General features: G+C 47.5%; 1 protein-coding gene and 1 long non-coding RNA gene across 6 annotated transcripts in view; one reads left to right on the top strand and one right to left on the bottom strand.

The window, feature by feature from the left end:
• Gfra1 (GDNF family receptor alpha 1) overlaps window positions 1-23,688 on the top strand; it is a 224,165-nt gene that overhangs the window by 157,233 nt on the left and 43,244 nt on the right. For all 5 annotated transcript variants that reach the window (XM_021151507.1, XM_021151506.2, XM_021151505.2 and 2 more), the window contains one exon: window positions 2,795-3,131. In XM_021151507.1, coding sequence (XP_021007166.1) covers window positions 2,795-3,131 — 337 coding nt within the window. The remainder of the gene's footprint in view (window positions 1-2,794; window positions 3,132-23,688) is intronic.
• Window positions 3,025-7,180, bottom strand: LOC110285386. Its single transcript, XR_002377051.1, has 3 exons — window positions 6,906-7,180; window positions 6,338-6,411; window positions 3,025-3,125 (listed from the first exon to the last, which is right to left on the bottom strand). It is a non-coding gene; the product is annotated as an uncharacterized LOC110285386 (long non-coding RNA).

The raw sequence follows: 23,688 nt of genomic DNA, 5'->3' as shown, positions 1-23,688 counted from the left end.
TGGTGTCTGTGTGTGTCAGGGCTCACAGTGTCTGTGGTGTCTGTGTGTGTCAGGGCTCACAGTGTCTGTGTTATCTGTCTGTGTCAGGGCTCACAGTGGCTGTGGTGTCTCTGTGGGTCAGGGCTCACAGTGGCTGTTTCCCTCTGAGAGTCCTGGATTCTGAGAGTGGAGCAGAGAAGCAGACATATGAAGAACAAGGTGGACAGAGAGTCCCGGGAGTGCTTGACAAAGTGACAGAACTTTGGAACAGCCACATTGCTCACCCTGAAAGGCTGGGGGTCCTGCTTAGCAGCCTCCACATTGAACCTGAGGGTCTCGGAAACCACAGGCAGAAACATGGACCTGAGAGCAGAAGCTCACACCTTATGGTGCCAGGTTGTAATGTAGTTTCCCATGTGGAATATTTTCTTAAAACCGTTATTTGTTTTGCTTTGTTTCATTTTGTTTTGTTTCATAAAGACTTTTTTTTTCCCTTACAAAAACTCCTTGAAATTCTGGAGTTACTTTCTGTGTCCTTTAGGTTTTTGTGTTGTAAAAACTATTTTTGAGGTTATGATAATAATATCTAACATGTAGTCCCCACCCCCAGTAATTTAAAATACTCTTGCTTACTACATTTTGATTTATTTTGTGTGTTTTCAGAGGATGAGAGAGACTTTGGTGTGGAGGTCAGAGGGCAACTTGTGTTAGCTGGCTATTTCCTTGTATTGCATGGGTCCTAGGGGTCAAATTCAAGTCATCAGACTGGGCACCAAATACCTTTACCTGCTGAGCCATCTCCGCCCTCCCCTCTCTCACAAAAACGTAAGGCTAAATACAGGATCAGTAACTTTAGACAGATTCTTGTTTGGAAGATCTTTCAACTTGAAGCTGGAATTTTGTTCGTGTTGGATAGCAACTAGCTCCATCTCCTTCCCTCAGCCCAGAACCTTCTGTGTCTGTAAGTTGTAGTATTTACTTTCCTTCCATGAGTGGAATCACTCTTGCTTTTCCTTCAGATATTGACTCATTTCACCTAGCCTAATGTCCTCAAGTTTCTTCTATATAGTCATAGGTTGCAAGGCTTCCTTCCTTTTTTAAGGCAGAGTAATATTCCCTTTACCCGTACATACCTGTTGCTCTATCTTTCAGCCCCACTCAGCCCACCTGGACCCTTTCCTTTCTTGTCAGTTCTACAACCTCTTATAATTTTCCAAGTGCCTGCCTTCAATTGGGGGAACATGCTGGAAAGAAAGAGAGAACAGAGAGGCACCAAGCCTGAGAAGACTTGCTGGGGAGTCTAATCTGTAGGGTGACAGTTTGCTGCATCCCACTTGCTCTGAATGGTCAGGGGCATAACTGCCAGTCAGCTGCTGTGGGCCACCTTATCAGAGAGTGAGCTCTGAAAGGCTCCTTCACTTCACTTTCTCTTAGAGAAACCCCTTTGTAACAGTTGTAACTGTTACTTCTAAATGTCAAGTAGCCACAACCTAGAATCTCTGGAGAAGAGTTTTAGTTGAGTAATGATATTTATGAAGTCGCTCTGTGGGCATGTCTCTGGGGCATTGCCTAGATTGTTAATTGAAGGAGTTAACTGGAAGAGGACCCAGGCCACTGTGAGCGACACTATTCCCTAGGTGGAGGACTGTGTGCAATGACTATAGAGTGAAGGAAGCTAGCAAGCAGTCAGCATTCATTTCTCTCTGCTCTCGGCTGTGGATGCGATGTAGGCAAGCTCTTTCAGACCTCATCCTGGCTTCTCCTCCATGACAGGCTGTGCTTTGGAACACAGTAAGCCAAATGAACCCTTTCCCCTCTGCATTGTCTTTTTGTTGGGGTGTTGATTGCAACAAAGAAACCAAGCTGTGAATCCTGAGCTTAATTCTTAATTCCCCTTGTCTGTTTACATTTATTTGAAACATCTCCATTGCAATTGGCCCAGGCAGCGTGTGCAGCCGCCTAGTGGAATCTGCCTCCTGGAAGCCCTCGCCCAGACCATACCAGAGCAGCCCACAGTGGACAGCACTGGTTTTCCAGACAGCGTGGGCATAGAGAGCTTGAGCAGAAGGCAACATATGCTCGGTGGTGTTCTAAAGCCGGTGAAATATAAGCCCAGGGAAATTCTATCCAAAACCCTAGCTGAGTTCTCCTAGCCAGGGTTCACAGAGCTGACATTTTGCATGTGGTGAGTTAAGTGGTAATTGAGGTTTGCAAATTTTTATGTGCTTTATTCTGGTTTTCTTCCAATGGCCTGTGAGCTGAAACTTAGATGCAGATACTCTGGAGTTGCTTCTCCCTGCTTAGAGAGGCTGGCATAATATTTTGTCTTCTGGGCTCAAATAACCATGTAATTACTCTGTAATCATATAGTAATTAGCATGTTCTATACGCATTTATTACATAATTATATTCCTGGAAGATTGCATGGCAATTATACTCACATTCACCATATCATTTTATATACTGTATCATGAACAAGTATGTAATTTGTTACTGTTTTCTTTGATCCTGATTTCCGTTTACCAAGCCGGAGCTGAAAACAGTTCTCCAGTTGCCTTGTTTACTGGTAGCTGGGCAAGTGCCTGAGTTCCCATGGCCTGGGTCCATGGCTATACGTAGACATCTAGGGACTACTGTAGGCTCTTACCCCTTGCACACTAATTTTGTTGTGGACTATTGTGTTATGAGCTTTGAAATCCCCTGAATTCTAGAGCGCACGTGGCCAGGTGAAAGACAAGGCCTCTGATATTGTGGGGTGCACACAAACGCGCTTACACATGTGCACTGTGACCATCGCTCTTTCTCTGTCTTGCAGTGGAACACATTTCCAAAGGGAACAACTGCCTCGATGCAGCCAAGGCCTGCAACCTGGATGATACCTGCAAGAAGTACAGGTCCGCCTACATCACCCCCTGCACCACCAGCATGTCCAACGAAGTCTGCAACCGCCGCAAGTGCCACAAAGCCCTCAGGCAGTTCTTCGACAAAGTTCCGGCCAAGCACAGCTACGGGATGCTCTTCTGCTCCTGCCGGGATGTCGCCTGCACCGAGCGGCGGCGACAGACTATCGTCCCTGTGTGCTCCTATGAAGAACGAGAGAGGCCCAACTGCCTGAATCTGCAAGACTCCTGCAAGACAAATTACATCTGCAGGTGAGTGTGCTGTCAGCAGGTGGTTAATGCCGCTCTAGCTGCCAGGCTGCAGTTTTCTGTGCTGCCCCAGCAAGGCTGCCAGCTCCAGCAAGGCCTCCAGGTCTTCTGAGTGGATCAGTAGAAGTTTGACCTCTGCATCTGTAGCAGCTTTCATGGGGTGTTCTTCTCTCACCCTGGGGATGGGGAATGCTTGAGGCAGAAAGGGAATGTCTTCTAAGGTGCAGGGTGCACCCAGGTGAGGTGAGGTAGCCGTGTGCCCAGTCAGGTTCCCAGGGGCTGCCAGGCCTGCAAAAGAGCTTGCCAAGAACACAGGCTCTTGATCTGCAGGTACAGAAAAGTGGAAGAGACCAGACAGTAGGTATCAGCTGTGTCCAGCCTTTTATGTGTGTGTGTGCATGTGTGTGTGTGTGTGTGTGTGTATGATGTTGTAGAAAACTTCTGCTCTCGTTTTGGCCATTTATTGGTTTCTTTTAAACCTTTGAAGGAGTTCCATGAACACATTGTCTGTGGAAAGAGAAGGAGGTTGGGAGAACGGGGGCTTGCACTAGCCCCTTTCCATCCCAGCCCTCCAGCCACACTGTTGACAGTTGGATGTCCCTCCTCCCAGAACTTAGAGCTGAATTCAGTCACTGTTAGAAACGAGGAGGTGCCAGCAAGCAGAGATTAGCTCTGCACACTGACGCTTGGTTCTTTGAGAAGAGCAGACTGATTCCTGAACTGTAGACAGTCAGGTTATCACATCTATCCCGAAAGCAATTTGCGCTCAGGGTTGGGCACCGGGGAGTTCAATGCCTCTGTTAAGCTGACTTCATAGGTGTGTGGTAGGTGGACAGATGGGTGAAACTGTGACCAGCTACCTAGTTGTTTTATAATAATACATTATTCGTTTCTAAAGACTAAGGATGAAGAGAACACAAAGCCTGATGTTCTGGTTCACATTCGCCATGAAGTTTATTCGGGTGCATGGGACCCCATTCTTTCTTTAAAGAAATAGTGACCAAAGGGAAAACGAACGTCTTTGTATGCATAACTGTCCTATGCTGAGGATACTCCTTCTTCCCTCGCCTCTATCTTACATCTATTCTTTATTTCTGTGTATATGTGGGGTGTGGGAGAATTTGGGGTGCACATAAACACAATCATGCATGTGCACTGAGGCCATAGGCCAGCCTCCAATATTGTAGGGTGCACATAAATGCTTTTTATGTGTGTGCACTGAGGCCAGAGGCCTCCGATATTGTTTCTCACCACTGCCCACTTTGTCTCTTGAGACAGGGTTTTTCACTTTACACGGAGCTCCCAGATTCAGTGGGGCTGGCTGGCCGCCAAAGCCCTGGGATCTGTCTCTGCCTTCTGTGTTCTGGGATTACAGGTGCACTTCACCAGGCTTGTCTTTTTCACATGGGTTCCAAGGCTCACACTCAAAGCCTCTGGGTAGAGATTTTCTGAGGATAATGGCCACACACCTGCGTGGGGCCATTTGTTTGCTTTGTTGAAAGAAGGGATCTGTTGTTCTGGGAGGAACTTGAATGAAGCTTGACAAGGGACAGTCTGTGTGCAGAGAGGAGTTGCTCTGTTTCCCAGCCACTGGTCCCCAGAGTCATCTTGGGAGAGAAGGATGCGATACAATGCCCTGAGATGGGGTAAGCCACAGGAAACCAGGTAACTCTCCCCATAGGGTGGGGAGAGGGGGAAGCAGACACAGCTGAAGGCAGGATAGGGTAGCAATGGAAGCTTGGCCTTGCATGAAGGTTGGGAAGGCTCAGAAATTCTGAAGAACCCTGTTTCTGTTGAGCATAACGGATTACCCCTGTGTGTGAACAGGACTTGATTTCTAGTGTCTTCTTTGGCTTAAAACCAGGCACTTTCTCCCTAAGACATCAACCTACTCAGAACTGGGTCTGAAGACGGAAGCCTGGGTTCTGAGTAGGAAGGGATGCCAACAGGTCCCAAGGGGATCAGCATCTCCATTGAGTAGTGGCTGGCCAAGGGAGTGCACCCCTCTCTTCAAAGGTTTATATTGCACATGGCTTCCAGGGAATGTCTGTGACACACTCACACACCCCAGAAGTCTACCATGAGTAGTGAGCTTATATTCATCCCCCTTTAACTCCCATGCACATACTGCCATGTGCTGCTAAAGACAGAATCCCTGCGCTGTTGTAAATTTGTTATATGGCAAGGGCTCCTGCTCAGCTAGGGATGAGAACTGGGAATTGAAGACTCGGAGGTCTCTGGGGAAGCAGCAGGAGGAACCTGTAGATAATCCAATGGATTGGCTGCTGTCTTGAGGTTCAGACTTCCTCCACACAAGATCTAGTTCAAGAAACTGAGAGACACTCCCTTAGCCAGACATAGACTTAGCTGATAGGGCAGAAATGGAAGTGGACTTGAGACAGGATAGTCCTTGCCTAACCTCAAGTGTCCCAACCTTACCAAGGCCAGAGTGGTGGGGACAGAAGCCACACATAGTGGGGTCCACACACAGTGGGGTGGGTGCCCTGTAAATTCGGTTACATCTGGAGGTGGCATTTGTATTGCAGTCTCTGCTGCCCTGCGAAGAACTCAGAGACTTTGAGAGTCAGAGCTAGGCTTATCAGGGAGCCTAGCAAGGGACATTTATCTCAATGTGATTGATGGATTTTGTACCCTGCCTTGAATCTTTCCTGGGAAGGTGACTCAGGGACTTCCCTGGTATTACCCCTTGTTAGGTTAGTTAGCCCACAATGTCTTTCCAGAGCCTGGACTTATTATTTGTGATTATCCCCTCCATTTCCAATGTGGCAAATGTAATTTGAGCCACTGAATTGGCTAGTGGTGTTTGCTTTCAGTTGGTTTTATTAATCTTGTCTTTAATTTTATGCCTTTTATTTCATTTCTTCTCAACCCATCTTGAGGAAGCCGTCATATACCTACCCTGGGGCAGCAGTTGGTAATGGCTAGAACCTGGGGTTCTGTGGGCTCCCTACTACAATTAATCACCCCTCCAGCCCCTCCAACACCAACCCTGGCTCTGCTGTGGTGACTGAAGGGGACCCTGTGAACACCCACAACAAGGAAGGGTGGCGGGAGGAGACGCCACATGTTCCATATTACCCCCTCTGCATGTTTAGACTTTCCAGAGAGCCCTTCCTGGCTTAACATCCTTGACTATCAAAGAGCTGCCCAAGATGATTAAAACTACCCTGCAAGTAATGTTTGCCTACTGTGGCCTTGAGGTTTCCATCTGGAGGGTCCCATGGTACCTCTGTGTGAACCCCGCCTCTCTTCTGCCTTGTGCCTTCAAATAGATAGGAAGCAGAGCGACCTGAGGTTTGCGGTTTGCCTCTGCTTTTGTTTTCCTTTCCTTCCTTTCTTCTTCAGTGAAGCTGACAGGCTCCTTCCCTCTTGGGGTGGCTGGGAAGGAGCAAGCTTGACTGTTCAGGCCTCTAAGCTTCTCTGCAGCAAAGCATGCACTCAGGTGTTATCAGATGGCTGTGATGAAACCTGAAAGCTCTGTGCTCCTCCCCTGGAGCACCTCAGCTCCCTGGAGCACCAGAGCTCACATGCCAGCTTCCCTCTCCTTGCTTGCCTCACTGTCTGGAAGGCTGACAGTACCTAGTGTGGCCTCAAGGAAGCATGTCCTTCATTCCTGATGCAAATTACGTTATATACATTATTAAAATTTATACTCTTCCCGCTTCCTCCCTTCCCCCCAACACTCCAGAGTTCAGAGTAAGCTCCGCTCTCCAGTTCTGACTCAGGATAGCAGAGATTTGCTTCGACTGCTCTTACCTCTCTAATTAGTCACTCGGGTGCTTGGCTATTCTCATTGCCAAGAGAATCTCCTCTTGAGTGTGCTGCTGCAGCTTGCGTTGAAGAATCACAGAGATGGTTTCATCCTCGCGCCTCTTCCAGTGCCAACCAAAGAGGGAGCCGGGGGCTACGGAGCAGGCCACCTGTCTTGTGGCTCTCGGTGCTCTGCTGTCCTTGCGGAGTGGCTAGGGCTGCGGCGATCATTCTGTGCGTGCAGCAGAAAGACTACAACATTGGATGTCTGTGTAGTCACTAAGGCGTTGTGCCTCAGAGGGCTGGGTCTTGGGGAGCCTCCTGTCCCAGGTTCCCTTTTGCTTGGCAGCATGGCCCTCTACAGGGAGAGTAAGTGGCTTCTGTGGCTTCAGTCTGCTGGCTTTGGTTATGTGCTTCCTTCTCGACTGTTCTGGTGACGTTGAATACGGAAAGGATAAGGAGGCTGGGTATGTGGAGCCTGCCTGTAATCTCAGCACTCAGAAGGGAGAGGCAGACAGGTCTCCATGAGTTTGAGGCCAGCCTGATCTGTATAGTAAGTTCCAGGCAAGCCAGGGATACACAGTAAGAGCGTCACAAGAGAGATCATCTGGGGTTAGAGAGATGGCTTAGCTGTTAAGAGTACTTGTTGCCCAAGTTCAATTCTGACTACCCACAGGGGGCTCACAACCAGCCATAACTACAGATCCATGTGGTGTGACCTCTCCTTGGGTATGCATGTAGTACATATACATACATTGCAGGCGAAACACGCATACACATAAGAATAAAATAAGTGAATAAATATAAAAGTATTCTTTAAAGGAAGGAGTCAGGGGCTTGAAGGCCTCTCTCTGAAACTCTCATGGATTCCTGGAAGTATACCTCTTCTTTCTCCTCCAGGTACCCAGCTGTAGGTCTGCACATCTTCAAAGTAGTAGCTTGATGAGATCACCAAGTGGCTCTTCTTCCCCCATGGGCTCAGGATCCTATACTTAGGTCTTAGGAACAAGCGGAGTTGGTAACAGAACCAAGAAGGCACCTGTCCCTTGGAACAGCTCCACAAGAACAGCGCACATAATTTCTGAGCTGCCCCCATCAATGCTTCATTTGCCACACTCAGGGTGATCCTCCTACATATAAAGGACGGGTAACATTGTTAACTTCCCAGTTGGGGAAACATGCCACATTGGGATCGAGCACATTTCTGCCCTAATGACTTGTTTAGTCCAGCAGTGGTTGAGCATCTATAATAAAAGGTAGGAGACATGGGGGCTGGAGAAATGGCTGAGCTTAAGAGCAATGTCTGCTCTTCCAGAGGTCCTGAGTTCAGTTCCTATCGACCATATGGTGGCTCACAGCAGCTATAATGAAATCCGGTATCTTCTTCTGGCCTACAGGCATCCATGCAGATAAAACACTATCTATCTATCTATCTATCTATCTATCTATCTATCTATCTATCTATCTTCAATTTATCTGTATATATAAACAAACAAACAAAACTTTTAAAAAGTAAGAGATGTTTACCTGGAATGAGACCTTTTTAGCACAGTGTGGTAATTTGAATAGGTATGGCCTCCATAGACTCCTGTTTGAATGCTTGGCCCATAGGAAGTGGTACTATTAGGAGGTGTTGGAAGAAGTATGTCACCTAGGGGCTGACTTTGAGGTCTCCTACCCTCAAGCTCTACTCAGTGTGGAACTCCTATCTCCTAGCTGCTTGCTGCCATGCTTCCCACCATGATGATAAGGGACTAAACCTCTGATCCTGTGAGCCAGCACCAGTGAAATGTTTGACTTTAGAAGAGCTGCTGCGGTCACGGTGTCTTCACAGAAATGGAAACCCTAACTAAGATGCACAGTAAACCTCAGGTTCTAGACATCAAGACTCTGTCTACTTCCTGAGTGTAAGCTCCTGTGTTAACCACCGAACGCAGCATCATTAGACCTGGACTTGTCTTGACATGTGGTTAAGTTCGAGACAAAATGGCTGAGAGGATAATTAATGCCTAAAACTAGATTAATTTGGTAGATTGATTTGCCACTTCATTTTATTTTACACTGATTCATTCACAAATGGAAATCAGCAATTAGACAATGCAAGCTTTTGAACCATGGGAAGAAAGGTTCGGGAATATGAGAGAACACAAGTGAAGCATTTTCCAGTCCATTTGAACGGCTTTCATTTCACATGAGTACATGAGTGTCTTTAGCGGTGCGTTCAAAGTGCCAAACATCGGGTTTTAACACGCCCCACCTGGGAGAGTTGTCTCTCCCACTTGTTCTTGTCTGTGTGACACAGACCTTGAAAACAGGGGCAGGATCTCCCTCGACACCCACTACCCCTTGCCGTTGGCTCTCAGGTGAGCTGAGCATGGGTTCTTCTGGGCGTCCACCTCAGGGATGTAGGAACCAGATACAGTCTGCTTCTCAGTCTTCCTGTATCTCTGTCCTTTGGCAGAAGTCAGGGTAAAGCGTTTTGTTTCTCCCAGAATCAATAGCTTTAGGGGGAAAAAACTGGATGAGTTTCCTCTGCTTTTTTCTCTCCATCTACTGCTCCACACACTTGCCAAGCTCAGCGTCTCTGCTGCCTCTGATTGGGCTTTCCACCAGCTCAGTATGTCCACACCCTTCCAAAGTCACTTTCTCCACTCAGCCTGGAGACAGGAAGAGTCAGAGACTCCTTTTATTATCTTTGCATACAGTGTCGATATCTGGATCTGGAGGGAACCTTGGCACCAGAGCTGTCTTTCCCATTGGTGAGCAGGAAAGCAAATGAAACAAAAATATGGATGAGCAAAGTCCAGGAAGCCAGAGAGGGGCTTCTGGGTAATTACACAGGGGCAAATGTTCAGATCATGGGTGGCTAAGAAATAGAGAACCTGAAGCGGGAAGTGAAGTTGGAGACAAAGGACTCAAGACCCCAGGGCTCCCAGCACTGTGCTGGGCACCAGGTTTTATCCTTCAAAGACCTAGAGAGAGATTCAGTATGAGGCCAGGTAGGCAGGGTCTGGAGAGGAGGCCAGGTGGGTTGGGTCTGGACTCAAGGCCAATTAGGGACTTCTTGGGTTAGATGAGAGATTAAAGGGCCCAAAAGAAAAGCATTTGGAAAAAATGTTATAAATGCCAGCCAAGGTAATTAATGAGTGTTTGCTAAATGAGTAAATGAATGAAAATACATCATAAGGTGAGAGTAGATGTCAGAGACAAGGTTAGCAAAACGGGCCTTACAGAGGCTGCTGTTGACTTGTGTGACAGGATTTGTCCTCCTGGATGGGAGTAGGAAAAGAAATAGTCTACTACTAAAACTGGGAATCCTCAAGTTTATGATGAAGGTCTCTGTGAAGAGGCCTTATGTATGAAATTAGAGCATTGAGAGAAGCTGGAATGGGTGGAGCAATCAAGAACGAAAAGTAGTAGACAGTGATGTCATTTGTTCAGGTAGATGGTGATGCCAGCTATTCAGGTAGACAGTGATGCCATTCAAAAGGTGACATCAGTTATTCAAATAAACAGTGATGTCAGTTATTCAGATAGTGATGTCAGTTATTCAGAGAGACAGTGATGTCAGTTATTCAGTGATATCAGTTGTTCAGATAAACAGTGATGTCAGTTATTCAGAGAGACAGTGTTGTCAGTTATTCAGATAGTGATGTCAGTTATTCAGACAGTGATGTCAGCTATTCAGACAGTGATGTCAGCTATTCAGACAGTGATGTCAGTTGTTCAGACAGTGATGTCAGTTATTCAGAGGGAAGCACAGAGGGACACTGGATTTAGCATAGAGAGGTTCCAGACCTCTGTCTGTCATTTTTTTTCCTTTTATCCCTCCCTCTGTGGGATAGTCCATCCATTCATCTATCTATCTCTTATTGCATCTACCTATTGATTATCTAGTATTTATTGCATAGGCATCAGCTTCTCCCCATTCATATATCCATGTATTCCATCTGCCCAACTGGTCTGTATTTATGGTGAGAGAATAAAAACCTGGAATCCCATACATAATGTAGAGAAGGAGGCCAACATACATTTTACATCAGGACACGGTAGTCTCTGGTCGGGGGCCCATGAAGTGCTTTAGGAGAACAGAGATAAGAACAGCCAACGTAATAAGGCTTCCTGGATAAGCCGCCTTGACAAGTAGATCAGGGGATGAGTTTCGAGGAAGAGAACAGTGTGGTAGCCTAGGGCTACACTGAGAAAGGCATAAGAAGTAAAGCACAACCCAGCCCTGAGTGTTAATAAGGACCATCACTGGACTGCATGACTCAATGCTGGGACCTCACTAACATGGCCGCACTAATGGGACCTCTGGTCATACCAGCAGCCTTGCAGCGGATGGCCAAGAGAACCACCAGAAGCACACAGTTCCTCTATACAGGATGTGGAGTCAACCCCAGCTTACTAACTCTAAATCCTGGTGTCTGTCACTAGCTGCAAAGGATTCTTTGTTCTGACACAAATACAATGTTCCCACACTGTTCGGCCTTCCTACCTTTAGTTCCAGACAGACAGACAGACAGACAGGCAGACTGATGATCCTGAGTCCAGACACTCTGCATGGCTCAGTAACTAAGAATTTTCATTGTGCTTAGGACATAATGTCCATCAGAGCACCATTTGAAAAGTATACATAGCTTCCCAGCTAACACATGCTTATTAAGCTTAGCTTCATCTTATTTCCTCCCGAGCACTCTGCTTGTTACAGAGTGGATACTTTGTGACAGCTTATTGCCTCTGAAAGAGTTGTTTCCACAAATAGGGAAAAAACCACCCTCCAAGACCACACTGATCTTTTAATGATTATTATTAACCCCCCATTTACATGGGGCACACTCACTGAGGGTGTGTGACAGCCTGGGCCCTGGACATATTGGCCACACGTCTTTCTTCCAGATATTCAGTCTCGTCCTGTGTGATCCTTAAATCCCACTGCACTGTTAAGGAAGTTCGATAGCTTGACTCTTCGCCAAAAGCAATGCACATCAGGAACCTTGGTGGTGCATCCTAGGGTCTAGTCAAAGTCTTTGCTGTCACACGCTGACACCAGCTCTAAATAATCCATGTTTCTGTCCTTCTCCTGGGACATACCTAATAGATTTGCCTTCTTAACCCTCCTGCCCCAAGGCTACTCCATTCACTACAGGAGAGTTCTGTGCTAAGTGGATAGCATCTTAGTGCAGGGCTAGGCAATGGTATGTGGGGACAGGACCTAAGGATCTTTTCTGGGAGTACTGAAGGAAGAGGATACGGATCACAAGGTCTCTGGATCTATGGATTTCTGACTGCCTTGTCTAAAGCTGTGGACAGCAGAGGGAGGCCACATCTGATTTCCTATGCTGCTCCAGTAGAGTGGATTTTTTTTTTTCTTCAAAGATGTCCACCAGTGGGTTCCTGCAGTCAACAACAATGATCCTTCACGCACTGGGATCATACCCTATCAGGCCCATAAGCTAAGCAGACACAGTCTCTTCTTCCCAGATCCCTGCCTGATTCCAGGGATGGGGCTTCCATCTTCCACAGCTTCTCTCCAAAGCTGTTTCACCCACTGAGCAAAGAATGGGGATCAGGGAGACCTCAGCCTTCCTGAGGGCCCTCACTCAGCATCCTGACCCTGCCGACAGTGGGAGGCATCCCCAGAAGATGCCATGCTGTCTCCTAGGCTGAGAACGAGCAGCTCTCTCAGCACAGAACTCCCCTTTTTGGTTGTGCACAGTTGGTAGTTGATGTTGCCTCTGCAGCCCATGACCGGAGGCATGCTCATCTTGTACCTGGTCGTCTCTGTATCCTGTAAGCCAGGAGCGGAGCACGCCGCGGGTTAAATTAGTATCTGCTGCTTGAGGAGAACCTGTGGAGGGCAAGGGTAGCCTGGGCAGTGTGAACATCATACTTCAGAGCCAGCCTGTGTTCTCTTCTCCTTAGGGTCTATCCCTGGAATCCTGCCTGAGCTTCCTGTGTGGTCTTTACTACTGCAGCCTCCTCTTAGGCCAATGTGGGGCTGGGTTTCACACAAACTTGTCTTTCCTTCCGCTCCCAGTTTCCACCCCGCCAGGGTGTCCTGCCATTTTCGTTTCTGTGGGGGCATTTCCAACTCAGTGGACAAGAAACTTTTCTGTAATTTCCAAAGGTGATTAATTATGCAGAAAAATTTCACATGCAAGGAAAACAAGAATTTAAAAGAGCTATCAACATGAAAAGCCCCAACACTCTGCTGGGATTTTCTTTCCCTCCCACAGTTGTCAGTGTAGAGCAAGTGAGGCAGGGCCTGGACTTCCACTCAGGTTATGATAATAGGCAGCTTGAAGCCCAGTTTCCCTTCTATGGATGGGTCCACCGACTCTGTCCTCACAGGCATGAGGTTAAAGGGAAGAAAGCGAGTTGGCTGGTGGCTGACACAGAGCACAGTGATCTCTGTTGCATTTTCTCCTTTCTGTTTTACTGTTTCTATAAAAATTTCCAGATTAACATTTCTGTCCTATAGCGACAGAGTGGGATGTTTCCAGAGGTCACATGGCTAAACTTTAAATATCACCCTCCTTTCCCTTTTGGTATTTGGGCCTCCATGAAAAGTGGGAGCACAGAGGCAGAGGAGGAAAATCTAGAGGTGCTTAGGGTATGTGCCACTTCCAGAACATTTCTTGTAGAATATCCAGTATTTAGCGTATATGGGTACAGAAAGATTCACATGAGTGGAGCTGACCACGAGACTGCTGGGCCCACAGTAGTGAGACTCACTATTGTTGAGGACATGTAGGCAGCAGAGACAGGACTGGCAGTCTTGTGGGCCGGTGAAACCCTCCCTGACCGGAAGGGAGGAATTATCAAGTCGGGGGCTCTCACCTCTGAGTGAGTCAGTCACACAAGGGGCAAAGGACCCTGGCTGATTCAGGAGGAAGGAACCTACGCATTCGCATTCCTCCCCCATGGTTCCACTCAGTGAGTCAGGGCATCATCCCATTGGGAAGCAAGCCACCACCAGGGACAGAGAGGTTTGTCACAGAGGACTCAGGAGCCTGGGGACATCACTGCAGGAATGTGTGAATGTCAGCAGCAGCTGGGTTTAGGGTACGGGTGAGCAACATTTATTTGACATTTACAGCGTGCCAAGCTTTGTGCAGGGCTCTTTCCAGCAAAGCGGGAGTGGGAAGGCTGGGATGTGAGATGGTAAGTCATTTACATGTCACCCATGTGGTGCGACTGGAATTTGAGCTCAGGAGGCCTGGTGGGCCCAAGATCTTGAATCTGTGCCACCTGCTGCTGGGCCAAGGGTGCCTGTGTTGTAAGCTATGTGAGTGGCTACTAGAAACACTGAGCAGGCATGAGCTTGGATGCTGGAGGTAACTTTGGTGTTTAGGAACCTTAGCATCTTGTCTGGACAGAGCTCCACCACCTATTGGAAACATACTTCATTTCTCATTAAAATAGCAAATCTTCAGCCTTTTTGGTTGATGTTCTACACACTCTTGAAAAAAATCACTGAGAATCCCAGGGGGGTTTGTTTATATGGGTTAAATCTATTAATACTCCCTATATTACATCAAAGCCAAGGGAATGTTTACACGCTAATGAAAAGCTCCATTTACATTTCACTTTAAAATAACATCAAGAAGCACATCCTGTGTTGCTTTAAATAACAATCTATTTTGTTAGAAGTAGCTCTCGAATAAAGCAACAAATATATGTAGGGAAGTGCATGGCAGAGTCTTAGACTCTGCACCCCCTGGTATCTCGCAAGAAGATGGTTAGGCGTCTTCAGTTTTCAGTTTGTGGGATTTTCACACCAATCTTCTGTTGCTTCTCTGAGAATAAGAAATAAGGACTTCATTTGACTGGAGAAACAACCACCCTGAACCTCCCCCAGGCCCCCACCCCCACCCCAAGGCTTCATGTGATCAGCAGGTTGCTGGAATCTAGCTTTAAACTGCTACCGTGGATGGATGGTGGTAATCTTGGCTTGAGACATAGATTCATATATGTACAGTTCTTCCCAAGGTCTCTAAACCAAGACAGTGCAGGTAGGTGTGCCTGCCCTGTGCCTGACCCAGCTCCACATGTTGGCACGGTGTGCCTAGGGGCTGTCTGGGAACAGGCACTGAAGCCCTTTTGAGTGGACTAAGGGTGGTGTTAAGTAAGAATGCTGGACTTCGCTGTCAGCCACGCGATGATCTGGGGCTGCCAGGCAGGCTGCAGAACATAGCTCTGAATGATAACCTGCTGGCAGAAATGTCCTGTGAAGACAGCATCTTCTTCAGTGACTCTTCTTCCCAGAAAGCTAGAGGATTCCAGCAGTACACTGAGGCGTTAGGACAGCGTTGTGAATTCTGTGTCTAGAAACACTTGTTAAACCTTCCTTCTTCTGAGGTTGGGGCTTGAGCAAGTACCACAGGTAACTCAGCAGCTCAGAGGTCTGGCTGGAAGGTACAGACACACACACACACACACACACACACACACACGCAGCTCCCTCTACCTTCTCAGCCAATTTTATTTTATTTCTCAATTTAATTTTTTATTTTTTATTTATTATTATTTTGCCACAGAGAATAAAAAGGCTGCAATGATAGTTGACCAACTAAGTCAGCCCTTAGAATTGGAAATACCAGATTCTTGTAATCACCCAGCAGTTGCTTACCTGGCTCCATATAACAGCTTGAAGCTTCTTGGAACATGGGTCTGGGTAGAGGAAAAGCCTTCCCTTCCAGAACACTGCAGCAAAGGAGTCAGACACCTTGCTAGAAAACCTGTCTACGGAAACAGGACAAAGGCCCAGAGATCAAACCGCCCCCCCCCCATTAGAACGTCAAGCTGAACCACACTTAGCTACAAATGAGGCCTGCGGCTGTGACATTTCCCTCTGGTTTGTGAGAGCTGTGGCTGGTGATTCGTTCATTTTGGTGGGTCATCAGATGCTTTGTGGGGCTCAGGGGTGAGAGATGAGTGGGGTGTCCTCAGCACAGAGTAGACCGACAAGGGCAGGTGTCTATGCCACCGCAGAAGGCCTGGAGAGATGGTTCTGGAATTCCTCAGGACGAGGTCTGGTGTGGGACCAGAGAATCTACCGTGGCAAGGCATGCTGCTACTGCTGCTGATCTGGGGCTCACACTAGGATAGCTCCTGATTAGGGAAATGCTGGTCGGGTGCTCTAGGCTAGTGGTCAATCCCCCTTTCAGGACTAAAGATTGATTAAGAAGGAACATGCCTAGATCGATGTTTCTGGGATCGGAGCCTTGGGCTCGGGGGGGGGGGGNGTTGGGNGGNGGACAGGACATGCTATAGCTGGGCTCTGGATTGTCGAGCCAGTTGGACATGATCAGTAGGGAAGGCATTGAGGCCAGGAAGTTAGTCATGGGCAGGAGAATAAGCGGGAACCCCTCACTGCTTTAAAGCAGAACTATGCTTTGGGACCTCACTGAGAAGGGCTATAAAGTCGGGTGACAGCTTCTTACTCACGGAGGACACTAATGCTTACATGTTCGTAGGCTGTGTGTACCTGTGACCAGAGTATCTGAGGGAAGAGCTTAAAGGGAGGAGACGTCGTTTTGATCCACAGCTTGAAATCACTCTGCTCAGTTTCTGGCCCCTTGAGGAGACAGTATTATGGGCTGGGAACATGTAGCAGAATCTGTTCACTTCATGGTGGCCTGGGTAGAGAGGGGACAAGATACAGCTCCCAAGGACACAACTCCAGTGACCCACACACTCCATCTAAGCCACATCTCCTAAAGTTTCCAGAGCCCAAAATACTCCCACCAGCTAGGCACAAAGGTTTCAAAACATGAGCCTTTGGGGGAGGGGGGGACACTTCATTTCAAAGCATAAACATGTGGATAACCATGAACCTTCTTAGATCCTTTCAGGGGTAGCCCAACCGCCTGTCAAATCTGTGTCTTCATTTTGTACATAAAGAAGGAGACAACCAGTTGTCCATAGGTTGACCTTGGCCTGAAATAGGGATGCAGTTGTTTGAGTTATAATTGAAGATGCATTCCCAACCAGAGGGCTCCAGGGCAGTTATTTAGAGAGAAGCCCTCCTTTCAGCAATGACCTTCAGAGCAGTCTTTGTGCCCTGAGCCACTGGGAGGACAGCTGATGTGTTCTTCTCTGTTCTTCCTGCTACTTCCTCTGTGTAGATGCATCTTTGGTTGTCAGGAGGGAGTGTGGGGTGGGCTAGACTGAGAAGGCCATCTACACTGCATAAATGGGTATATGTGCAAAGTGCAAATGTGAGTACAGTCTGGAACAGTCCTGAGTGTGGCTGCTGTGAGCCCAGTCTAGAACAGTCCTGAGTGAGTGTGGCTGCTGTGAGTACAGTCTGGAACAGTCCTGAGTGTGGCTGCTGTGAGCCCAGGCTAGAATAGTCCTAAGTGAATGTGGCTGCTGTGAGCCCAGTCTAGAACAGTCCTGACTGAATGTGGATGCTGTGAGAACAGTCTAGAACAGTCCTGAGTGAGTGTGGCTGGTGTGAGCCTAGTCTGGAACAGTCCTGAGTGAGTGTGGCTGCTGTGAGTACAGACTGGAACAGTCCTGAGTGTGGCTGCTGTGAGCCTAGTCTAGAACAGTCCTGAGTGAATGTAGCTGTTGTGAGCCTAGTCTAGAACAGTCCTGAGTGAGTGTGGTTGTTGTGAGCCTAGTCTAGAATAGTCCTGAGTGAATATGGCTGCTGTGAGCACAGTCTGGAACAGTCCTGAGTGAGTGTGGCTGTTGTGAGCCTAGTCTAGAACAGTCCTGAGTGAATGTAGCTGTTGTGAGCCTAGTCTAGAACAGTCCTGAGTGAATGTGGCTGCTGTGAGCCCAGTCTAGAACAGTCCTGAGTGAGTGTGGCTGCTGTGAGCCTAGTCTGGAACAGTCCTGAGTGAGTGTGGCTGCTGTGATCACAGTCCAGAACAGTCCTGAGTGAGTGTGGCTGTTGTGAACCTAGTCTAGAACAGTCCTGAGTGAGTGTGGCTGCTGTGAGCCCAGTCTAGAACAGTCCTGAGTGAGTGTGGCTGTTGTGAGCACAGTCTGGAACAGTCCTGAGTGAGTGTGGTTGTTGTGAGCCTAGTCTAGAACAGTCCTGAGTGAATGTAGCTGTTGTGAGCCTAGTCTAGAACAGTCCTGAGTGAATGAGCCTTTTGTGAGTCCAATCTAGAACAGTCCTGAGTGAATGTGGCTGCTGTGAGCACAGTCTGGAACAGTCCTGAGTGAATGAGCCTATTGTGAGTACAGTCTGGAATAGTTCTGAGTGAATGAGGCTGCTGTGAGCCTAGTCTAGAATAATCCTGAGTGATTGTGGCTGCTGTGAGCCCAGTCTAGAATAATCCTGAGTGAATGAGACTGTTGTGAGCACAGCCTAGAGCAGTCCTGAGTGAGTGTGGCTGCTGTGAGCCCAGTCCAGAACAATCCTGAGTGAATGAGCCTTTTGTGAGTCCAATCTAGAACAGTCATGAGTGAGTGTAGCTGCTGTGAGTACAGTCTGGAACAGTCCTGAGTGAATGAGCCTGTTGTGAGTCCAGTATAGAACAGTCCTGAGTGAATATAGCTGCTGTGAGTGTAGTCTAGAACCAGCGGGCTTGGGCTGATTTCTCCTTATCTGAGCCTGTTATGCCGATGGAGGTATAAACCCAAGCCGGCTGTCATAAGAATGATGAACAGGCATTTGGAGGCCTAGTCTTTGGAACTTAGATATATTTGCTCACACATCCAAATATTTACTAAATACACACTTCATTCTGGTCATAGTTATAAGTGCCAACACACTTTCTCATGGTGTTGGCAAGACTGCCCCCTGAGTGAAGATCTATAACTGATGGAGCTCTTGTGAGCAGCAAGGCTGAGACTGGCACCCTGCTAGAGACAGAGAAGAGACTTGGTGGGAGGGCCTAAAGGAGTCCCCTCGCCCTGCATGAACCAGGCAGAGAAGCCAAGGGACCAGTTTCCAGAAAATGGCTTGTATAAACCACAGGACTCGGCTCCTTTGTCCTTGAGAAGAACGTTTTCTATGCAGTTGTGAGAGCTGTATATATTTTATAATGCAGAAACTGATATGGGCTGGGGTGCCACTCCAAGACATTAAGGAGAAGGCTCTGCTAAGAACAAGCACTGACGATTGCCCAGGAAGGGGAGTTATCTTCTGTTAGCAGGAGTGATTCTTTCTCTTGATGCTCACCTCCATGAGTTCCTGCCTCCTGCACAATTGTGATATTCTCTGTGCCCGTCTTGGAAGGAAGATATTAGAGAGCATCTGTTTGCTCAGCTCAGAGTCTGTTGACTCTAAAACAACTTGCCTGAGAGAAAAATGGCCTAGTGTATATTTACTGTTGAATGTAATTTTCCTTAGAAAGTCTGCAAACCCATTAAAGATTAATAGGGAACCTTATTTTCATGTTGCTGTTTTAGGTTTGTTAGTAGGAGTGTAGGTCATTAGCACTTAGGCATCTGTTTCTCTCCACGTTCTAGAGCTCCTCTGATGTGTCACAGGAAAGTCCACAGCCCATGGAGCAGAGCTGGGGGCCCAGGCTCCACAGAGGTAGTTAGCACTAGCCTTTGAGAGTCTGGGGAAGAGGGAGGGGTTTTGCAAATTATTAAAGTTAAGAGAGTGTGCAGTTTTAATTTTTCATCTTCTGGGAAACCCAAAGAACCAAGGCTTGACTGAAGGAAGCAGCCAGCATCTGGGATAATTTCTAGAATTGACTTGGTGTTCGCAAAGCTAATTAGAGTTCAGACAGACCCTTTGGCTGTAAGCATCAGTTACTGGTCTCTACACACACTTCTGAAATACTTGGCTCCCTCATTAATGAGCACAAGCCTGGGGGTCTGGTCCTCAAATCAGTGCTAAGTGAACAGGAGCTACAGATAGGAATGTACTTCCTGCTCCTGTATCCGAACTGTGATCTCATTGGCCTGAAGGACACACTGATGTCCTACAGTGGAAGACATACTAGAGGACTTGCTAGAGAAAGACCTTAGGGCTCAATGGTAGGAATGACCCTGGCGCCTGTCATGACCTTACTGAGTTTGCAGACTTTGAACACATGGAATTATATACCAAGTATTAGTAGAATTCTAGAAGTATAGGGGTGGCAATCTGTACTCTAGCATTTCACAGAGGTCCAAAGGTCCATGTGGAGTCTCTGGGCTGGCCCAGAGAAGAGACACAGACACTGGTGCTCATGGGTTTTTGCATAGGAAAATAGGAGCTGTTGTGAACAGGTACAAGATGTCAGACATACCTTACCCCTTTGCCCTAGCTGATGGGTTTGCTGTCCTTCAACTGCATGGGAATTAGGGTTCTTGCCCAAAGTGTCACGGTTAGTAAACAGCTAAATTGAAATATACTTTCTAATCTGTCAAACAATTTGATATTCAAAACTTCTGCTGTTTATGTTGCCCAGGGTGTTTGCTTAACATGTTAGCACAAACCTGATGGCTTTAAACAGCATGAACATAACCCTCTCACACGTCTGCAGGCCAACAGCTCACCATGGCTGCACTGGGCTGTCCTTGGGGTACTTGGTGGGCTGAGTTCTTTCTGCATGCTTATGTCTTGCTCTCATGTCTAGATTTCTTGGCTCATAGGACTGCCTGTTGTCTGTCTGTCTGTCTGTCACTCTTGTCCTTGTCGTTGTTGCCATATCCTTTCCCTTCTTTTCCTTTTATCCCTTTTCGTTCAACCGCCCTTCTCAATATCAGATCTTACTGTGTAGCCCAGGCTGGCCTTGAACTTGAAGTCTTCCTGCCTCGGCTTCGGGAATTCTGGAATTGCCAACATCCCACTACACCTGGTTTCTACTGTTTCCAGAGGCAGCAGGAGCCTATGGAATCTCTCTCACAGGGCAGCCCACTTCCACTTTTAAGGATCTTTGTGATTGCCTTGGTCCCATCAGCAAAGACCCCTTCTCTGTCATAAGCAAGGTAGCATTCTCTCAGGCTTACAGAATTAGTGTGTAGACAGCGTTAGGAATCAGAATGGCCCATGGGTCAGTGTGATGGTTTGTATATGCTCAGCCCAGTGAGTGGCACTATTAGAGTATATGGGCCTGTTAAAGTAGGTATGGCCTTGTTGGAGTAGGTGTGTCACTGTGGGTGTGGGCTTTAAGACCCTTGTCTTAGCTGCCTGGAAGTCAGTATTCTGCTAGCAGCCTTCAGATGAAAATGTAGAACTCTCAGCTCCTCCTGCACCATGTCTGCCTGGTTGCTGCCATTTTCCTGCCTTGATGATAATGGACTGGACCTCTGAACCTGTAAGCCAGTCCCAATTAAATGTTGTCCTTTATAAGACTTGCCTTGGTCCTGGTGTCTGTTCACAGCAGTAAAACCCTAACTAAGACAGTCAGCATGAATGCTTTCACATGTGATCTTCTCAGGGGTCTCCATCCAGTTTGGATTCTTTGTGAATTGCGTAAGACTTTTCTTCCTAGGGATGCTTGAAAGCTCAGCTCCGTGTGTGTGTGTGTGTGTGTGTGTGTGTGTGTGTGTGTGTGTGTAGCTCTCACTCGGGCGACAGGGCAAGTGTGCATTCTGTATTCTTATGTCAGCAGCCCTCAGCCCCTCACTATTACTCCCCTTGACTCCACTGTATGGCAGCTACAGCTGAATCTCTCTCAGTCTTGTTTCTGAAGCAAGAGTGAACATAAATAATTAAATGAAGCCACAGTGCTCGACCTTTGCTGTCCAGAGTTCCTGAGCAGTTGATGATGTGAGATTTCAGTTCCAAGATGAATGTGAGGCTGCTCCTGACATTCTCCCCTTGAAGACACCAGGGCCTGCTGAGTTCTCTGTGATGCAAATTCATGCCATGTTGGTCTTGTGCTTTACAGTGTAGCTCTACTGGCGAGAGATTGGCTGAACATCTAGATTCCTCTCTCTCCCTGTAGCCAAATTGTCACAAAACTGATTTATTAATTTTCCCTGCAGAAATATCAAGGGCTTAAGAGCTAAGACTTACTCTAAAGGGTTTTAACATGTTTGTCACCTGCGGTTATCCCGGCAGACAACTGTTGGGTGGCTGAGAGCGTATGATTGTTTCATCAGCCAGAAAGCCTTCAATTTCTCTGCTCCTTCAATTCCTTCCCTTAAAAACAAGCACCGAAAAGCTAGATTTTCTGCACTAATAGACATACTGTGGCAGGGGCAATACAAACAACTCTATTTGACTTGGAGATGCAGTGCAGGGCTGTCTGTGCTCTCTCTGTGCTTCTGCTATTGTCTGCAATTTGTTTATCATTTGTTTATCGTGCAACTATCAGTTTGTGCATTGGGAGGAATCATCTGTGGATAGTAGAGGAGGGAGCCCCTGCCGAAGGGTAAACCTGGGATACCAGATCACAGGCTACTGAAAGCCCCTTCCTGGCTGGGATGGATTAGCTTGCCAACACCCATAACTAACATTGAAAAATCACCATCATGAGGGTAGCTGTCCAGCCATGTCAGCCACCTGGTGGATGTTGACTGATGGCTGTCAGCGTGCATGCAAGGTGGCTTCAGGAGGAATGCCAGAATTGATCGGATGCTGCCCGGACTTCCCTCAGAGGCCACTGCAGTGTGATGTGATCTGAATGGATAAGGATAAGGTTGCATTGCCCTGTAGCCTGGCTTGTCAGCTCCACCTGGACAGTTTCCAACAACAGGAGACATGGGGGGAAACTGCAAGATGCCCCTGTAATGTCTGATCTCCTTCCTCCGACTAGGCTCTGTAGAAAGCCCTGGAGGTTGAGTGTGGAGTGTAGGGAGGGAAACCTGGACTCATATACTCAACCCTTGCCCTTGAGACCTGTCAAGGAAGCTAAGGGGACAGGAAGAACCAGAATAGCCCCATATTTTAACCGATGTATTGAAGCTTCCAAAATACCATGATAAAGGTGATGAAAGATTTGGGGACAGAGATTGAGAACAATTTAACCACAGAGGCCTCCCCGATTCAGGAGCACAGGGATATCTCAGAGATTTTTTTTGGATCTAGTAGTCAACAGGTGGGCACGGTGGGTGACTTACCTCGACTGAATCAGTTCCAGGTCTAACAATCTCACTGTGAATGACGACTCAGGGTAGAGGCTGATGAACTCAAGGTGCACGAAGCTTTAGCCCTTGCAGCAGGGGTGTGTGCATATGCCTTGGGACCTGTGCTGCAGAGAGGCTATGCTATGTGCTTGGCTCTCACGCTCATTCCTAGGCACAGGTGGACTCAGGCTCAGTCCTACAGTAACAGTTCAGTTCCACAGCCTGCCTCCAGCCTTGGCTCCAGGAAGCCTGTGTGGAGGTAGAGAGACAACACCTCCTGCAGAATGTGCTGAATACAGGCTCCGGCTTTCTGAAAGATCCTTCCCAGATGTGCGCTCCAGTAGGCTGCTGGAGCACAATGGCTAAGGTAATTTTCTAAAAACAGAAGGAGGAAAAAAATCTGTTTTGTGTCACTCCGTCAGACAATTACATCGCAGTGCTCCTGCATTGTCCTCCACGGGCTAATATTAGAAGCTTTGTTTTTCAAGATGTTTTCATTCTGCATGAGCTGTTAGGAGCAGTAGCGAACTTACTGATACTTAGCCATTGAAAAATATGCCTTTTCCTCTACCTCTCTTCCATAAAGCAGATTTACTTGAAATATCTTCATCCTTCTGATTGAGAGGTCATAGGGAACTCCATAAGGTTCTTAGATTACGGACTTTTTAGTTTTGTAATGGTCAACATTGATGCCGCTAGGTTTACAGATGTAGGTAGGCTGTTGTGCGTATGTGGCATGAGGCCTGTGGAGGAAAGGTGTGTTTCTGCACTTGGGCTTGCTGTACCTCCTCCTCCTCCTCCCCTTCTTCCT

Source organism: Mus caroli, chromosome 19 (assembly GCF_900094665.2).
Source record: "Mus caroli chromosome 19, CAROLI_EIJ_v1.1, whole genome shotgun sequence".
NCBI classification, from domain to species: Eukaryota; Metazoa; Chordata; class Mammalia; order Rodentia; family Muridae; genus Mus; species Mus caroli.
The sequence above is the reverse complement of the archived record's forward strand: the minus strand, read 5'-3'. Positions and strand labels throughout refer to the sequence as shown.